Below are 17532 nucleotides of genomic sequence, written 5' to 3' on the forward strand. Positions count from 1 at the left end.
CTGCTAATCAAATGACCTACAGTATGTTTGAATGTAAAAAGGAAAAGATTAGCCACTGAGGCCACACTTGCCATTTCCAGGAGCCCCAGAGTGCTTGGCTGTTGGACAGATCCATGTAAGTAGCTACGTCTAGGAGACTCTTCACCACTTTCTCCTTTGAAATCTCTGTTAAATGGTGTTGGCAGACTGAACTGAACAAGTCTGATGTTGTAGGAGTATGCACAGCTAAATTCTGGGTGCGATAGGCTGCAAATTAAGAAAAGGGTGCCTTAAGAGGCAAATACCCGTATTTTTTGCTCTATAAGACTCACTTTTTCCCTCCTAAAAAGTAAGGGGGAATGTGTGTGCATCTTATGGAGCGAATGCGGGCTGCGCAGCTATCACAGAAGCCAGAACAGCAAGAGGGATTGCTGCTTTCACTGCGCAGCGATCCCTCTTGCTGTTCTGGCTTCTGAGATTCAGAATATTTTTTTTCTTGTTTTCCTCCTCCAAAAACTAGGTGCGTCTTGTCGTCTGGTGCATCTTATAGAGCAAAAAATACGGTAATTTCACCCAGAGGCAGAGACCTACCATGATGTGAATTTTCTGCTTAAGCTTGGAGAGAAAGGAGGAGAGGGAGAGAGAGAGAGAGAGAAAGAGAGAGAGAGAGAGAGAGAGAGAGAGAGAGCGCAGACCTGTGGACTCAGTGCTCTTCAGGCAAGTTTCACTGGAATTAACAGGAACCGGGCAAATCTGGGTGTGACTGCAGCCCCCAATGAGTTCACCAGGGCTTCTTCTGAAAAACTTCCGAAGCCGTTTTGTGCCTGTAAACGCAGTGTTGCCAGATGCTGGCCTGTCACTTCAGATCACTGAGTCTCTCTAGTCCTCCGTTGTGCATAAGCAAGAGACATGTTTCCCTTCAAGGCGCCAAGTGTGGGATGGATGCTGTCAAGCTGCAGAGGTGGAAACAGTTCATTTTCCAACTTCCACGATAGCTGGGTCTACCTCTGCTGTTGGAGGCAGTAGGCAGGGAATTGCCAAGGATTAAGAGAGCGCTGTTGCGTTCATGTCCTGCATGTCCTCCAGGCACCCAGTTGGCCACTGTGAGAACAAGAGAGCCAGGGTGATATAGCAGCAGAGTGTTGGACCAGGACTGAGGAGACCCGGGTTCAAATTCCTGCTTTCAGCCATGAAGCTCACTGGGTGACCTTGGGCCTAGTTATCTCTCTCAGCCTAACCTACCTCACAGCAGAGGCGCCAGCTCATGAGTGAGATGGGGGGGGGTCCAACGTTACACGCAAATGATGATCCAGTTCAAAAATCATGCAGTCATTGTTTCTGAGCTGGTGGCTGTCAGAAGCGGGTGCCAGGAGCAGGTCAGCAATAAATCACACAGCATCAATGAAATTAACTCTTTGTTCAGTAAAGCACGGTCAGCTCAGGAAGCCAGGCCTAATGAGCACAGCCACTCATCCCAGCAGATATTGCCTCTATGAGGCAGTTGTGAGGACTGCCTTTCTACAGTTGCCTAAATCTCTTCATCCCCCAGGTCCTTCCCAAGCGATCTGAGACTCTGTCACTGTATCTGTCTTTGCTCTTCCCTCTTCATACCATTTCTGGTTCTGGGACACCAGAGGAGAGGGGAGCTGGTCACAGGAGGAGGGGGTGACACCCCAGCTGCTTCAATGGCCTGCCTCATCTCTGTCTTTTGGCCCCCCTCCTCTCCAGCCTCCGCTTCTGCCTCTGATACTGAACTGCTCTCTGCCACAGACTCTTCCTGCTCACTAAGCCCTGTTACCTCTTCAGCTTCCGACACCTCCTCCCACTCTTCTCCCTATCAACTCATTGTTGTCCCACCACCACTCCATGGGCTCTGAGCCTTCTTCCTTTGGGGTTTACCCAGCCGGGGCCTCCCACCAGTCCTCTGCACCCAGCCATCCCACGACAGTGGCCTTCAGCCAGCCCATCCGTATCATCTGACTTTGGTGATGGTTTGGGTTCCTCCAGAATTTCCACACATCTTGAGCCTAATCCAAATGGCTGTCAAATCAAAACTGATGAAGTGTTACAGAGAGAGCTGCCCATTTAATGACCCTCCGTTAGACAGCAATGCCCTAACCACATCACACTTTTGGTCTCAAAGACATGAACTTGTTGGTTAAACCTTGAAGAGCAAAGTGACAGACTCTGCTGGGTAAAGTAGACAGGTTTCCCCATCTTAAGTCCACTGCTATTGAATTGGCGCCAGATCCAGAGCTTCCAAACAAAAACAGCAACAGCAAGCCTTCCAGAGCAGCAAGCAATCGGGGGAAGAATTTTGCATTCCAAAAATTATGTATTGGTTTGAAGAGAAATTTGGGGGCTTCTAATCCCCTGGAGGGGGCGCGGGTGGCGCTGTGGGTTAAAGCCTCAGCGCCTAGGACTTGCCGATCGAAAGGTCGGCGGTTCAAATGCCCGCAGCGGGATGCGCTCCCGTCGCTCGGTCCCAGCGCCTGCCAACCTAGCAGTTCGAAAGCACCCTCGGGTGCAAGTAGATAAATAGGGACCGCTTACTAGCGGGAAGGTAAATGGCGTTCCGTGTGCTGCGCTGGCTCGCCAGATGCAGCTTGTCACGCTGGCCACGTGGCCCGGAAGTGTCTGCAGACAGCCCTGGCTCCCGGCCTCTGGAGTGAGATGAGCACACAACCCTTAAGTCTGTCAAGCCTGGCCCGTACGGGCAGGGGTACCTTTACCTTTACCTTTAATCCCCTGGAGACTGAACTATACAGTATATGGCACTTACTTCCTAGGAGATCTCCTCCCCAAAGACACCCTGTGAAATCCAGCAAAAGACTGGCATGGTGTGGGAAAGACCTTAATCCCTTTCCTCTGAAAATACCTCTCTCCCCATAAAAAAATCCCTTCCCCAAATAGCTCCCCCTCATTCCTCAAGTTTCCTCCGATAACCCCTTGGAGGATGGGAAGCATTTTTTGCTTCTTTATGTAGCTATTCAAACTCCCTCCCTCTAAAGTTTGAAGAGCAAATTTACTGGCAGTGCTCCGCATAAGTCCAGCTCAGTGATCCTTCCCAGTTCCAGAAATGCAAAACTGATGTCACCTGCCGTGCTCCTCTTTAATTTTAAAGGCAGCTGAGGAGCGGAATCTGTTTTGTCAAGGCTGGAGGCAGGCGGCAGCTAACTGCCTGGTTAAATTGTCGAGAAAACAACCCAAAAGTACTTAGGAAGTTTAACTGTGTAGCTTTTACGCTACAAAGCTTTGGAGGGGGAAGCTTTTAATCCACCTCTTCTGGGAGGGACCTTCCAAGCTTTTCAACTAGGAACCAATCAGACCCAGTTTCCTTTCCCGTTGTGGCTGCTGCAGGGAAAGAGCTAACCGGGAAGTCTCTGAAACTCAACATCAACTCGGCAAGGACGAAAGGTACAAAATTGGCAATAAGTTGGTCTTTCAGAGTGGCAGCACCCACACTTTGAAGTGCTCCCTGGTTTCCCTGTACTCTTTTTGGTGCCTGCTGAAAATATTTCTATTTAGGTAAACCTACCCAGATATGTGCTGGCATGTGTTTTGAACTGGCTTTTAGCTTACAGTTTGAATTACAGTAATTGTTGGATGTTTAAAATAGTTGTTTTTAACTGAATTGGGTTTTGGTTTTGGTTTTTACTGATGATTTGATCATCTTATTCTTTTTGCAAACTGCTTTGGGGCTTCATTACAATCAAGCAGTATATAAACCTCATGTAAAGGTAAAGGTAAAGGGACCCCTGACCATTAGGTCCAGTCGTGGCCGATTCTGGGGTTGCGGCACTCATCTCGCTTTATTGGCCGAGGGAGCCAGCGTACAACTTCCGGGTCATGTGGCCAGCATGACTAAGCCACTTCTGGCGAACCAGAGCAGTGCACAGAAATGCCGTTTTCCTTCCCACCGGAGCGGTACCTATTTATCTTCTTGCACTTTGACGTGCTTTCGAACTGCTAGGTTGGCAGGAGCAGGGACCGAGCAACGGGAGCTCACCCTGTTGTGGGGATTTGAACCACCGACCTTCTGATCGGCAAGTCCTAGGCTCTGTGGTTTAGACCACAGTGCCACCCGTGTCCCTTCATAAACCTCATGTAGTACCATCTAAATCTAAGCGTTCTGTCTCAAGAGGTTCCTGCTAAACCCCAAATGGGTGTCCACTCTCTGCTTGAGCAAGGAATTTTAGGGTGTTTCAAACTCACACATGAGCCTTCTTCCCCGCCCATTCAATTTACATTTTTCTGAACCTATAACATTTTAAGTTTACGGGGGGGGGGGGCGGGACGCACAATGTATGATCTGGCCATTTATCCGCTGCAGAGCCTCTGCCTACCTAGATGCAACGGAGAGTGATTCTTCTGTGACACGTTAAATTTTAAAATGCCCCAAGACACAGGCTGCAGACACACTGGGATGTAACATAAGCAGGCAAGTAAAACACTTCCTGTTTGCCATGAGCAGACACAAAGGGGGATGTTACTGCAGCCAGGAGGACTTCCTGTCACACCTGGGCTGGAGCATCATCCCCCTGCATGTGACCAGGTAGATGGGCGTGACCCTGTGAGACCCTGTAAAAGGGTTGCTCACGAAGCCATCTTCCCTTTCTCTCTTTTGCTGCCTTCTTCCAATATTGGTGTATTTAGCTGTCTGCTGGCTCTCAGCCAGCAGGGCATGGGCTTATATCCCTACATGGGACGAACTCACTCTGGTTTCTGTAACTTCAAGCTAAAGCCTGCCTTTAGGGAACCTACTGTGAACAGCATGTAAGTCCAGCTACACCTTTTTGTTTTTGTTTTTCTGTTTTTTTCTTTCTTTAATTCTTGTTAATAAATAGATAATACAACAAAAGATAGTAAAAATATGAATTAGTTTAATTTATGTAAGTAAGCAGAATACTACTTGTATATGGTTTTTGCTTACACAGATTATATATACGGTATGTTTACTCAAGAAGATTTACAATACGTATGTATATGTATATGTTATACGAGATGTGCTATATGAAATATGTCATATGATATAAGAGATTGTTAATAAATCAAATAATTTAAACAAACAAACAAACAAACTTCCTGTTATACTTTTAAAAGAAGACTGTTGTGTCTTTATTCTTTTTAGGAGGGATAAAAGGGGAATTTACCAGGATCAAACCCAATCTGGAGAAGCCAGATTGGAATGCTTAAACGAATCTACCAACTACAGTGGTGCCCCGCAAGACGAATGCCTCGCAAGATGGAAAACCCGCTAGACGAAAGAGTTTTCCGTTTTGGAGGCGCTTTGCAAAACGAATTTCCTATGGGCTTGCTTTGCAAGTCAAAAATGTCTTGCGAGTTCCTGCGGGTTTTTTCCTCCCCCCCCCTTTTCTAAGCCGCTTATCTGCTAAGCCGATAAGCCGCTAAAAGCCGCTAAACCGCTAATAGCGCTAAGCCGATAAGCTGTCAATGGGCTTGCTTCGCAAGACGAAAAAACCCCTAGACGAAGAAACTCGCGGAACGGATTCTTTTTGTCTTGCGAGGCACCACTGCAGCTTCCTGCAATATACTGGGGAATGTACCCTGCCACTGACTCACAAGTGTAAGTGAGGAAGGATAATATTTAATCAATATATCTTCTCCTACTATCCTCGACATTCCCACGCATGCCACAGATTTAAAGCACTTACCCACCCAAAAAAGAAAACTGGGAACTGTAGTTTACCCCTCAAAGAGCTATAATACCCAGCACCCTGGTGGATGGAAAGGTGGGGAAAGGCCAAGGTAGGGAAGAGGTTGTGGAGGGTGCAGGGCTATCTGGGAGAAGCTGTGGGTCCAATGGGGATGCACAGGGACTGTGACTGTATCCTCCTCTCTTCCTGCCTTCCTTTTTCTCTGGCAGGGCTCTTGCGCCTTTTGGCAGGCAGAAATTAATGCGAAGAAGCCCTTCTGAGGAAACCCACCTCCAGCTGTGTTGTGTATGTCTGTTGTTGTTAAAGGCTCAAGAGTCCTGATATATATAACAAAGAGAGAGATGGCAACCGTAACCCAAACGCTTACGGTGGCAACCATGGAAGGTCTCTTCCCTCAAAGACAGAGACGCATAATAATGCAAGGTGCTGTATTTTCCTTGTGTCTTGTTTCCCCAGCAGAGAGCAATGCCTACAGGACAAGGGAAAGAGGCCCAACCAGAGGGGCGCCCTGAGCTGGGCGAAGTGGATGGGATTCCCCTGGCAAAGGCTACTTGTCAGGAATGGAGCCGGATCCAGAGCTTCCAGGCGAAGCCAGACGACCTGCTCATTTGTACATATCCCAAAGCAGGTAATTATCCAGGGACAAAGCTGCACCCAGTCTGAGAGGTGCAGAAGCACAAAACTCAAGATTAGTCCAGCGAGAGTCCTATATTGCCTTCAGAAAGACGATTCTGCTAGGTCAGGCATTGGCAAATTTGGCCCTCCAATCTTTTGGGACTACAATTCCCATCATCCCTGACGACTGGTCCTGTTAGCTAGGGATGATGGGAGCTGTAGTCCCAAAACATCTAGCGGGCCGAGTTTGCCTATGCCTGTGCCAGGTAGATGATTATTACATTCAGCTCTGTGGGTGATGATCATTCCATGCATTAATGTTTGTTCTTTTTATTTTCAGAGCACATACAGGGCTCAGAATCTCTAGGTTCATCTTTCGTGTGTTTATTATTATTTAAAAAACCAAGTTCCTCATCCTAGTGAGTTTGAACGCTGTACTTAAACTCATGTGTGCTGAGAGGGCTTTAAAGGTCTCTATCTCCCTTTCTTACAGCTAGCAGAAGCAGTATAAAGTGTGCAAAGTTGGCACATAGTGGTAAATATGCAAAATCTATTGAGAATAATTAGCTTGCTGTGCTATTGATTACTGTAAACTTTTTGGGCACAGATCCACAACACAACTTTGCACCTGCTAGTTCATAGTGATAGATGGAAAGTAATATGCATTAGTGGCTGGAGTCACATGGGTGCTGAGCTGTATACAGCATGCACAGGAGCCCTGTAAGCCAAAGGGGAAAGGGGATTTAAGTTTAAAATAGCATACGGGGCAAGAGAGCTGAGGTCCTGGGCAAAAGACTGGGCCTGAATATATGAGTGCTGATTTTCCTTCTCTCTCTCTTTGTGCATTATGCCAGGTACCACCTGGATACAAGAGATAGTGGATATGATCCAACAAGAAGGCGACCTGGAGAAATGCCAGCGGGCCCCTGTGCATCATCGCCACCCATTCATTGAGTGGGCACGGCCACCCCAGCCCTCAGGTGACAAATACAGCACCATCCATATTCCTGTGGTGCCCAACCCAATCTCTGGGCGGGGAGAGACTTCTGGGGTGCCTGCTTTTACTCTGTTTCCTTGGAATGAAGGTCACTAGAGACTGTGGCATCTTTAGGATATATGGCTTTACTTGCACAGATGTGCAACCTGAGCATAGGCTCACAGCAGGAACACTCCAACAGATCTTGGCCTCCACTTTAGGTTTCCAGGGAGCCTCTATCCCTGTCTTTCTCAAGCTTCCAGCCCAGACAAAACTCACCCCAGACTAGCTCCCCTGGCCTCCCCCCCCTTTTCCAGGATGAAATGGTATCCAGCCAGGTGAGATGGGGAAAGGACCACTCTTCTCCCCCCCCGCCCCCGAGAAGCATCTCCAGTTGTTTCCATGGCAACACATCTGGTCTTCACCAACTTCTAGGCATGTGCAGAGAGGATGCTTAACAGACTTGGCCAGGGCCCTTATTTTGAAAAAGAGACCATTCTGACCAGTTCAGCAGGTTCCCTCTTGTACAGGCTGCCATATTGAAGATACAAAACCACTGGCTTGATTGGAACCCATAAGGTGTCTTCCAGACCAACCCTTCAAACCTATAACATTATAAAATTGGTTTCTCAGCATAACTACCTTCCCCAGGTCTCCCTGAAAGGCCAATCATGTAACTCGATTTGGATTTGGAAATGGATTCATTTTTCGCTGTGTTTTGCCCTCCGAAATGGGATGGGATGATCTCCCAACCCTGTTCTGCCACTAATGCCTCACTCTTCTTTGAGCAGGGGTTGATCAAGCAAACGCGATGCCTTCTCCACGGACTCTGAAAACCCATCTCCCCGTACAGTTGCTCCCTCGGTCCTTTTGGGAGCAGAACTGCAAGGTAAGGGATGGGAAAGGGGGCCTCACACTTTGGGAAGAGACACCCTTTTGCTTCATTCTGAGAGGTGGATCCTAGGGCTAAACTAGGTGCCACGCTAATTTCGGGAAGGCAATCAGCATGTATGCTTTTAAAAATGTAAAAATTGTTATTCTAAAGCAGCAATGCTGCAGCAAGCAAAGGCTCTAACAGCTCAGACAGCTGCTAGTGGCTGCAAAGCCAGACAGGATGTATGTGACTGTTGCCATGGAAACAAAGGGGCAGTTCATCCTTATTGAGCACAGGATATGAGCTCAGTGTGTGTCATATGACCTGTACAGGATGTACATGGGTGGAGTTTGGAGTTTCTCTCTGTTTGTTGAAGAGAGCAGACATCTTTTACTGTATGACTGCTAAAGACAGGAATAAAAGCATGTAGTTACATTTCTGTCTGTGTCTGATTCCCCTCCCTGGGGATATGCAGGGAGGAGGAGAAGGAGGAGAAGCAGTTGGTGTGTTTTTCTCACAGCCTGAGGAAAATCGCCGGAACGGACCTCGTGTGTTTTTCCTGCCGAGAGTCGCCGGAGGGAGGTCAAAGGAATTCAGCCGGTGCCTGAAGATAGGCACATACCTCTGACCGAGCCTGAATTCCAACAGTGGTAGCAGAGGATGGTTGCTACGATCCATGGACGTCTGCAGAAAGAGTGGCAGAGCTGCTGTTTCCATTGCTCCATGGAGGCCTGAGGTGAGAAAGCTGATTCTCTGCAGCCAGAAGCTGACCAAAGGAAGCTGAAAGCCAAGCTACGGAGCCAGGTATGAGATTTTCGGGCTTAGAAGTGTGAATGCAGATTGATTCATTCTCTGCTTCGAGGGAGCAAGGTTTGGGAAAAACAGCTCCGAGAGAGAAGAGCTCTGCATTCCAAGCATTCCTGTGGTTTTTCCTGTCCAAAGAAAAGAATGCAGTTGCTTAGCAACACAGGCCAGTTTCAAGATAAGGGCTGTACAGTCACACAGTGCCTCGGAGAGGCGAAAACAAGTTTGTTTTGACTTAGGCCCAGAAGGAACTGTTGGAAAGGGACTTTCCAAAGCGGCCAGTGTTATGGCTGCCAGGTGCACAGAGTGTAAACAAGCCAGCTATTGGATTTTAGAGGCTTGTGTTTGAGAGTCAATGCAAGGACTCAAAATGGATGCTAAGAAGGGGGGAGCCCTGCCTTCTCCGCCCCTTTTGACCAGTGACAATTATGCATCTTGGTCTATTAAGATGAAGGCCTTGCTGCAGAATCAGAGACTGTTTGGGGTGATTGAGAACCCCATCCCTGCAGCACCAACACGTGCTTGGGAGTCACAGGATGTGAATGCCAGAACTGCTATAATTCTGTGCGTGTCAGACTCTCAGCTTATTCATATACAGGATTTACAGCACGCGAAAGATGTTTGGGACACGCTGAGAAGGACACATCAGAGAGATGCAGGTTCTTCAGCGTTGCTGTATTTTGAGAAGCTGACCAACCTGAGGCTTGCGCCTGATGGAGATGTTCAAGCGCACCTGACGGAAATGAAATATCTGCGTCAACAGATGGTGGAACGCAATTTCCGTCTGCAGGAGGAAGTGTTTTGCTTCATGGTGATCAACAGCCTGAATCGGACTTACAAAACGGTTGCCAGTCAGCTGGGGTCTCTCCCAGCGCAAGATTTGACTTCGGAGAGAGTCTTTGCCGTGGTTCTTAATGAACATGACAGACTTGCCGCCCTGGAAGTCAAGGACAGGGGGAGACAAGAACGGAGTTCTGACACCCCCACTGCTACAGCTACTGGAGAAAATGCCGTAGCTTTGAACGTTGTCCGATGCTACAATTGTGGAGAGACTGGGCATCTTCAGCGGTACTGTAAGAAGCCACGTCAGAACAAAGGAGCCAAGGGAAGCTCCACGAAGTCTGAGGCGTCAGGCAGAGGTCATGCCAAGTCATAGACGAAGCCTGCAAAGGCTTTGATGTCGAAAGGAACCAAGCCAGAAGTGGAGAACGCTTTTGTCATAGACACTGGGTGTACATTTCACATGACCCATCGTAGGGATTTGTTTTCGTCGTTTAAGAAGCAAAGCTTCGTTGTACAACAAGCCAACGGTCAAGAGCTGGAAGCCACCGGAATTGGGACTGTGTATCTTAAAAGTCAGAACTTGACTATAAACAATGTTTATTTGGTTCCAGAGTTAAAGTACAATCTGCTCAGCGTTTCGCAGATTGCCAAGAAGGGACTAAAACTGTCCTATGATGATCAACACTGCGAGATCTACAAAGATGGAGAGTTGTATCTTTCTGCCAAAGAGAAAGATGGACTGGATTTGTTGACTTTTGATCAAAGTGATTACATGGAATGTAATTCTTGTGATTCTAACATGCTCTCTTTTGCAGGTGTAACCAAGAAGAACGCCAACCAGGTCACCTCGAGGGTCGACAAGGCATTTCAGTGGGTGTATGCTGATGTGATTGGTCCTTTAGCACCGTCTAGAGGCAATGCAAAGTATTACCTAATATGTGTTGATTCTTTCACAGGTTTTGTCTGGATTTATCTTTTGGAAAGACCGAAAGAAGCCTTAGAGAGGTTTAAAGAGTTTTGTGACAAGGTTAAAAATATGCATGATGCTGACATAAATTGTCTTTGCACAGATGAGAAGCCAATTTTTCTTTTACAGGATTTCCAGAGGTTCCTGAAGAAGAAAGGGATAAGACACAAAATTGTAGCTTCCGAAGAAGCTTGGAACAGATGTGTCTGTGTTAGGGTGAACAAAGAATTGCAAAAGGGAATGGAAGCGCAATTGCTTAGTTCACATCTGCCACATGAGTACTGGGCTGAGTCGCTAACGTCGTTTTGTTATACGTGGTTGAGAAAGTTTTCAAAAGAGTTGGGAAGTTCTCCTTTTGAGAAACTGTTCCACAGAAAACCTTCTGTTGCCCATTTCAAGGTTTTTGGGTCTCATGTGAGGACAGAAGCTCCGGGTGGAGTAAAGAATGCCAGAGGCATTTTTGTGGGTTATGAAAAGGGTCTCTACAGAGTAATTTTGTCTGAATCTGGTAAGGTGATTCTCACAAAATTCCTAGAGAGTGCTCCTGAACAGGAGAGAATGATTGTTCACACATTTCCCACAGGTGATGATGATGATTCTGATGATGGTGATGTTGATTTTGTTGAGTTCAGTAGTAATGATGACAGCGATAGCTCAGACAGCTCAGTTGTCACAGTCATTGAGAGGAAATCTCACGTAATGTCTAGACCCTCAGAAGAGGAGGAAGACGAACCACTGTTTACAATTGGTACTGGTTCTCCAAAGACTCCTAAGGTTGAACCAGAAAGCAAAGAAGAGCAGCACTTCTTACGTAGGTCTGAGAGAGCAACGAAGGGTGTACCACCCAAGAGGTATTCAAAGGAGTTTGCTAACCTAGCTGTTGCTATTGTAAACGACCAAGGTCAAATTGAAGCTGTGTCTGAGTCAGAGACAAAGGCACAACAGGGAGTTGTTAACCAAGGTAATGCAGATGCACTCATTCCTTGGAAGACACACAACCAGAGAGGTACATTGGTAAAACCAATGGCGGGTAGTTCCAAGGGTGGAACTGAAACAACAGGGGAGTGTTATACATATAACAACTGTTTGTTTTCTTCTCTGGATGACGCTTTGCTCGCAGCACACATTGATACTTTAGGGGGAGTATGTTATTCTAAAGCAGCAATGCTGCAGCAAGCAAAGGCTCTAACAGCTCAGACAGCTGCTAGTGGCTGCAAAGCCAGGCAGGATGTATGTGACTGTTGCCATGGAAACAAAGGGGCAGTTCATCCTTATTGAGCACAGGATATGAGCTCAGTGTGTGTCATATGACCTGTACAGGATGTACATGGGTGGAGTTTGGAGTTTCTCTCTGTTTGTTGAAGAGAGCAGACATCTTTTACTGTATGACTGCTAAAGACAGGAATAAAAGCATGTAGTTACATTTCTGTCTGTGTCTGATTCCCCTCCCTGGGGATATGCAGGGAGGAGGAGAAGGAGGAGAAGCAGTTGGTGTGTTTTTCTCACAGCCTGAGGAAAATCGCCGGAACGGACCTCATGTGTTTTTCCTGCCGAGAGTCGCCGGAGGGACACTCGATTCTGATCAACGTTCCTGACTCTAACTGGGTGAAGGAATTTGCAGAGGGGAGAGGGGCCTGCAGAAGTTATGGAAGGCAGGATTTGGTGTGCTGATTGGAAGTATTCTACCAAATCTTTGGCAACAAGGATAGGTTTGCAAGACTTTGTGAATGGAGGAGAGCTTCATACCAAGTGGGAAAGGGTGTAGGGGTCCTGCTTAGGTAGGACGCAGACTTACTCCCTTGCCATTCCCTTCCTTTCAGAGCCACGATGGAGTCTCACTTGGATACCCCTTATAACGTGCCAGACATCATCATCACCATTGCCAACAATGACATTGACCTGATCATATGGTATGGTTCGCCAGGGAAACCTCTTTAGTTTCTCCCCTTTCCTAGAGGTTTTAGGCCACCACCCATTTCCGCCATATTGGTGGGAACTTGGCAACAGCAGCCAAATACCAGGGACCCTTGAAAATCTGTGGGGGTCCTCCCATTGAGGCAGACAACTTGAGATGATCTTCCCCTTGATGGGGAGGGATGGGCGTTGACAAGTGAAAGGGACTAAAGCATCTTGAGAACCGTAATGTGTGGCTCCTTAACACCACACTCCTCTTTCTCCCGGCAGGATTTCAGACCGAGGGGCCGGAATTCCTCATGACCACGTTGAGAAGGTGACAGATTACCACTTCACCACAGCAGAAGCGAGCGCCCAGGACCCCCGCATGAACACCCTCTTTGGGAACATGGTGGAAATGGGGAACAGCGCCCAGTCGGGACCCATGCATGGGTGAGAACAAAGGAGGGGGGGAACAGAAGGGGCAAATGGGATTTCCAGCAGCTGCTGCACGAAGGGTGTTTCCTTAGGGGGAAAGAATGATACATATCTAGGAAGAAAACACCAGTCAATCTGCAGACATTATGAGTACTAAAAATAGAAACTGAAGAGGAACCTAAAGCACTTTCTGCTTTGGGTTCCTTTGGGTGGAAGGATGGAACAGAAATGTAGTAAATAGATAAATACTTGTGGCACTAATTGGACCAGGTTTTCTTTCAAACTTCTTTCCACCTTGGGGGCTGGAGAACCTGGGGGCTTCCTAGGTGATACTGGGCTCCAACTCGCATCAGGCATGGTCAAGCATGGCCAATAGAAAAGGATGATGGGATTTGTAGTCTAGGAACATCTGGGAGGCCATGGGTTCCCCATCGTTGACCTAGAAGCTTGCCATTTGAAGGAGGGGGGGAAAAGAGGAACAATAATGAAATTCTCAAAATGCAAAATTTAGTGTTTTTTACACGTAGTGCAGCAGCAGATCACGCAGGGCCCTGGCAAAAAAAGATGTATTATTAAAAACGCAATTGTCACAAGATATTCTGGCCTTTTTGTAGCTTTCCTCAAGCAGCAGCTCTCCCTGAAATGTCTCCCCCTTTCAAAAAATCATGTGGCGGAAGCATTCTGTGGAATGAAAGCTACATAGACGAAGACTTAACTACCATATAAATGTGTTGCAGAGTGTTCCTTCCAGACCCCCCCCCCCAGTCAACTGAAGCTTGCTCTCCCTTCAAAATTGGCTGTGGAACTAAGGACTTCTCTGTCTATCTGTCTGTCTGTCCTGTCTCTCTCTAGGTTTGGATTTGGACTACCGACGTCCCGTGCTTATGCCGAGTATCTGGGTGGCTCCCTGACCCTCCAGTCTATGCAGGGGATTGGCACCGATGTGTACCTGCGCCTCAAGCACATTGATGGCAAAGAGGAGAGCTTCCGCATTTAAAGATCCCCTCTCTCTCGTGTGGGCTGAACCTTCCTTGGCTGCAGAAGGAAGTTTCAGCACATGACACCAGACCTGATTTCCCATGGATCTACTTGTTCTCCTATGGATTCCTACGAATGTGCTATGCTATCCTACTGAAGCTGAGAAAATAGTTGAGGTAGTTTCCTTCTTCCTGTCCAATTGCTGATGGGACGTCATCCACTTACTGCTGGTTATTCCAGTCCTTTGGGGATGGGTGGGTTAACCACAGATCTCTCGAATCCAGATTTACTGGGACAGCCTGTGGACATCGTTCTTCCTCCCCCCTTTGAGAACTTCTAAAGCCGTCATACAACTGTTGTACACAGCCAGCTCATCCAGGCTCTTGTGCGGCCTAATTTTTCTCTGTTTCTTTTCGTGGATACAAAGATTGGGTGAGCCTGAAGCTTTTACTGTCGCATGTACTGATTCTCATTTGGCCCTCTCGGGCCGTTCTCGAACTCACAGGAAAGACTTTCCTTGCAGCGCCTGGCACCAAAAGAAAATCCCCTTCCTTCTGCCGGGGGAGGAGTTTCTATTGCACACTCTTTGGGGGAACCAAAAGCAAGACAGCAGTCTTCCGCCAGGGAAGGATTTCTCTGTTGCACAAGCACCAAAAACACCCCCTTCACCTTGGGAGGAAAAGACTTTCACAACACCAAGTTGGCACCTTTGCCGCAATTCCAGAATGTGCGATTCCAGAATGTTCTTCCCCTTCGCTGCACAATGATGTATTATTTCCGTCCTCCCTCTCTCCACTCGATCTCTCCGTTACCATCAACTTTTTTAAAAAAAAAGAAAAAAAAATCAGGCATCAGGACGAAATGGTTTCCCTCTGCCCTCATCACTGTGTTAGAGGGATTTTTATTTTATTTTTTGCTGTGATACTCCAATAAAAAAGTGCAAATTCCCAAGTCTAGTGAACACTCTGTAATCTCCATGGTCCGGCCTGTTTGCCTTGTTAATAATGTAGGACTGAATATCCATCAAATCTTGTATTTAACAGTGGTGGGAGAAATAACACTGCAGACAGAGGATACGAATAAACATGACCAGGGATAGCCAACTACTTCCAGGACACAGAGAAGCAGAACAATTAGTTTCATAGCTGGAAGAGAGAAAGCTAAATTTCTGTGTATGGGCAAAGGCAGGATTTTTGTTGGGGGGAGGGGAGAACCTCAGTTATTTATGTATTTTTATTGATTTAGGGGGGCAGCTGCTCCCCCTTGGCTATGCCCATGCCTCTCTGTCTTTCTTTCCAGCCCAGTCCAAGCTGAGAGCCTATTCTGCTCCACTAACGGATGACATCCCAGCTGGGGAGGGAGGGGGGCAGGCCTGCTTGCTTAGTTCAACCTTCTGGAAGCATCTTTAGTCAAGCGAAGAGATATTTAACAGACTTGGCTACGGCTATTAACAAGGAGGCTGGTGCGGCCACTTTTAGCAGTCTTTCTCCTATAGAATCCCTTATTGCGGATCTAAAACTTGGAGCTTGGAGGGACACACACACACACACACACCCTTCTATAAGAATACCATTTATTAACCATATCACTGATCAAATTGTTTGAAAATAGACTGTAAGAAATAAGCTGGGGCATCAACCCTGGGAAGAGAAAGTACTGTATGTCATTGCTGGGATATAGTTCAACAGGCAAGTGGTCACAGGTGGATGATTGCAGACTGCCTCCCCATTAATCGATTCTCTGCAAGCACACTTTGGAGATGAGTAAAAATGATGGCTGTCCATGCTGATCCTCCTTTTGCTGCTGCCTAGGAAGGGACGCAGGTGGCGCTGTGGGTTAAACCACAGAGCCTAGGACTTGCCGATCAGAAGGTCGGCAGTTCGAATCCCCGCAACGGGGTGAGCTCCCATCGTTCGGTCCCTGCTCCTGCCAACCTAACAGTTTGAAAGCACGACAAAGTGCAAGTAGATAAATAGGTACCACTCAGGCGGGAAGGTAAAGCGCGTTTCCGTGCACTGCTCTGGTTCACCAGAAGGGGCTTAGTCATGCTGGCCACATGACCCGGAAGCTGTACGCCGGCTCCCTCGGCCAATAAAGCGAGATGAGCGCCGCAACCCCAGAGTCGGCCATGACTGGACCTAATGGTCACGGGTCCCTTTACCTTTAGGAAGAATTAATTCTCTGCTGGCTATATATTGTTACGACTTTTGGGGGGTGGTAGGCTAAATGCCTGCCCCTTCTAATTCCTGGATGCAGCATGGATGCAAAGGCTGGAATAGCCAGTCAGCCTGGCAATGGCCCACAGCAGGAGTCCTTAAGGCAGAGTTTTCCAAACTCTTGTGACATGTTAGTGTGTCATGTGTCCATGTGCTCCTCCCAGGGCTCGAAAGGGGTTAGCTGAACCTCCGGTTTGCTAGTAAAAACTGAATTAGTGGGTCACCAACATGAAACATTTGGAAAGCTCTGCCTGAAGGGAACTTGCCAGCCTCCCTCCCTGGATAGGTGGAAAGACGAAAGGTCAGAGTTGAGTGATGTGAACCAGAAGCTGGAATAAAAAGCTGCAGGCTAGAAAGACAGAGAGAACACCAATACTTTTATTTTTTGTTTGGATCCAAGGCTGCAGCTATGATAGAAACAAGACCTTTTTTGGGTGTTAATGCTGTGAACCCCTCCATCACAGGCTCAGGTTATATATGTGTGCATAAAGAAACCATATATCCTAAAGACAGCACAGTGTCATCTGTGCCTCATCCCCAAAACATGAACCCTGGCCCACAACCCCTGGAATCTTGCACCGCTCGGAGACTGAGGCAGCATGCAACAATATCTTCTTCCCGCTGCTGCTTGCTCAACCTGGGAGGTGAGCTCTTGATCGCCATGCTGACTCCAATGTTACTGCTGCTGATATCTGTGTGGAGATGGCCTCAGGAAACTGGGCTTGCAAGTCCCATCCATGCAGCGGTAGCTATGTCCAAACTAAACATTTGCAGGTCCTCAAATTTGGGAGAAGGGTTGGCTCCTCCAATTTTAAAGGTGTGACTTGTATTCGGGCCAATATGGTACATTCACAGAGAAACATTAGCTTCCTCTATCCCTACTCAGTCCCTGCTCCTGCCAACCTAGCAGTTTGAAAGTACGTCAAAGTGCAAGTAGATAAATAGGTACCGCTCCAGCGGGAAGGTAAACGGTGTTTCTGTACGCTGCTCTGGTTCAGCAGAAGCGGCTTAGTCATGCTGACCACATGACCTGGAAGCTGTACGCCGGCTCCCTCAGCCAATAAAGCGAGATGAGCACCGCAACCCCAGAGTCGGTCACGACTGGACCTAATGGTCAGGGGTCCCTTTACCTTTATTGCTTTTAGAGAGGTCTTCAACCCAGTCTCTCTGCATCATGGAGATGCAGCCATTGCAGTCACACACTAAACAAAATGGAGAGTGTAGTAAGATGTGATAATAACTATGTGACCAAAGTTGACTAATCATTACACATGCTCAAGCTATGTTTTGTCATCTGCATACTATCCCCTGCTTTTTCCTGTAGGACTAAT

The 17532-nt window shown here is 47.5% G+C and overlaps 2 protein-coding genes across 6 annotated transcripts; both read left to right on the top strand.

Annotated features, from left to right (window-relative positions):
* Positions 1 to 8: 8 nt before the first annotated feature.
* LOC309326518 (sulfotransferase 1C2-like) lies at positions 9 to 8242 on the top strand. 5 transcript variants are annotated; one of them, XM_081835338.1, is made up of 5 exons: positions 55 to 115; positions 3325 to 3396; positions 6114 to 6285; positions 7127 to 7252; positions 8040 to 8242. In XM_081835338.1, the coding sequence occupies exons 3-5, from the start codon at positions 6123 to 6125 to the stop codon at positions 8210 to 8212; spliced, it is 462 nt and encodes a 153-aa protein (XP_081691464.1). In that variant the 5' UTR covers positions 55 to 115; positions 3325 to 3396; positions 6114 to 6122; the 3' UTR covers positions 8213 to 8242. The 5 variants fall into 5 exon arrangements, with proteins under 5 accessions (XP_081691467.1, XP_081691465.1, XP_081691464.1 ...); XM_081835340.1 differs by having other exon boundaries at positions 90 to 115; positions 6117 to 6285; XM_081835341.1 differs by lacking the exon at positions 3325 to 3396 and having other exon boundaries at positions 9 to 115; positions 6117 to 6285.
* A 4193-nt stretch (positions 8243 to 12435) lies between these two features.
* LOC309326359 (branched-chain alpha-ketoacid dehydrogenase kinase-like) lies at positions 12436 to 15013 on the top strand. The gene is made up of 3 exons (XM_081834986.1): positions 12436 to 12586; positions 12861 to 13022; positions 13860 to 15013. The coding sequence occupies exons 1-3, from the start codon at positions 12504 to 12506 to the stop codon at positions 14002 to 14004; spliced, it is 390 nt and encodes a 129-aa protein (XP_081691112.1). The 5' UTR covers positions 12436 to 12503; the 3' UTR covers positions 14005 to 15013.
* The last annotated feature ends 2519 nt before the right edge of the window (positions 15014 to 17532 follow it).

This window comes from Podarcis erhardii, assembly GCF_964252035.2.
Source record: "Podarcis erhardii genome assembly, chromosome: 13".
Lineage (NCBI taxonomy): Eukaryota > Metazoa > Chordata > Lepidosauria > Squamata > Lacertidae > Podarcis > Podarcis erhardii.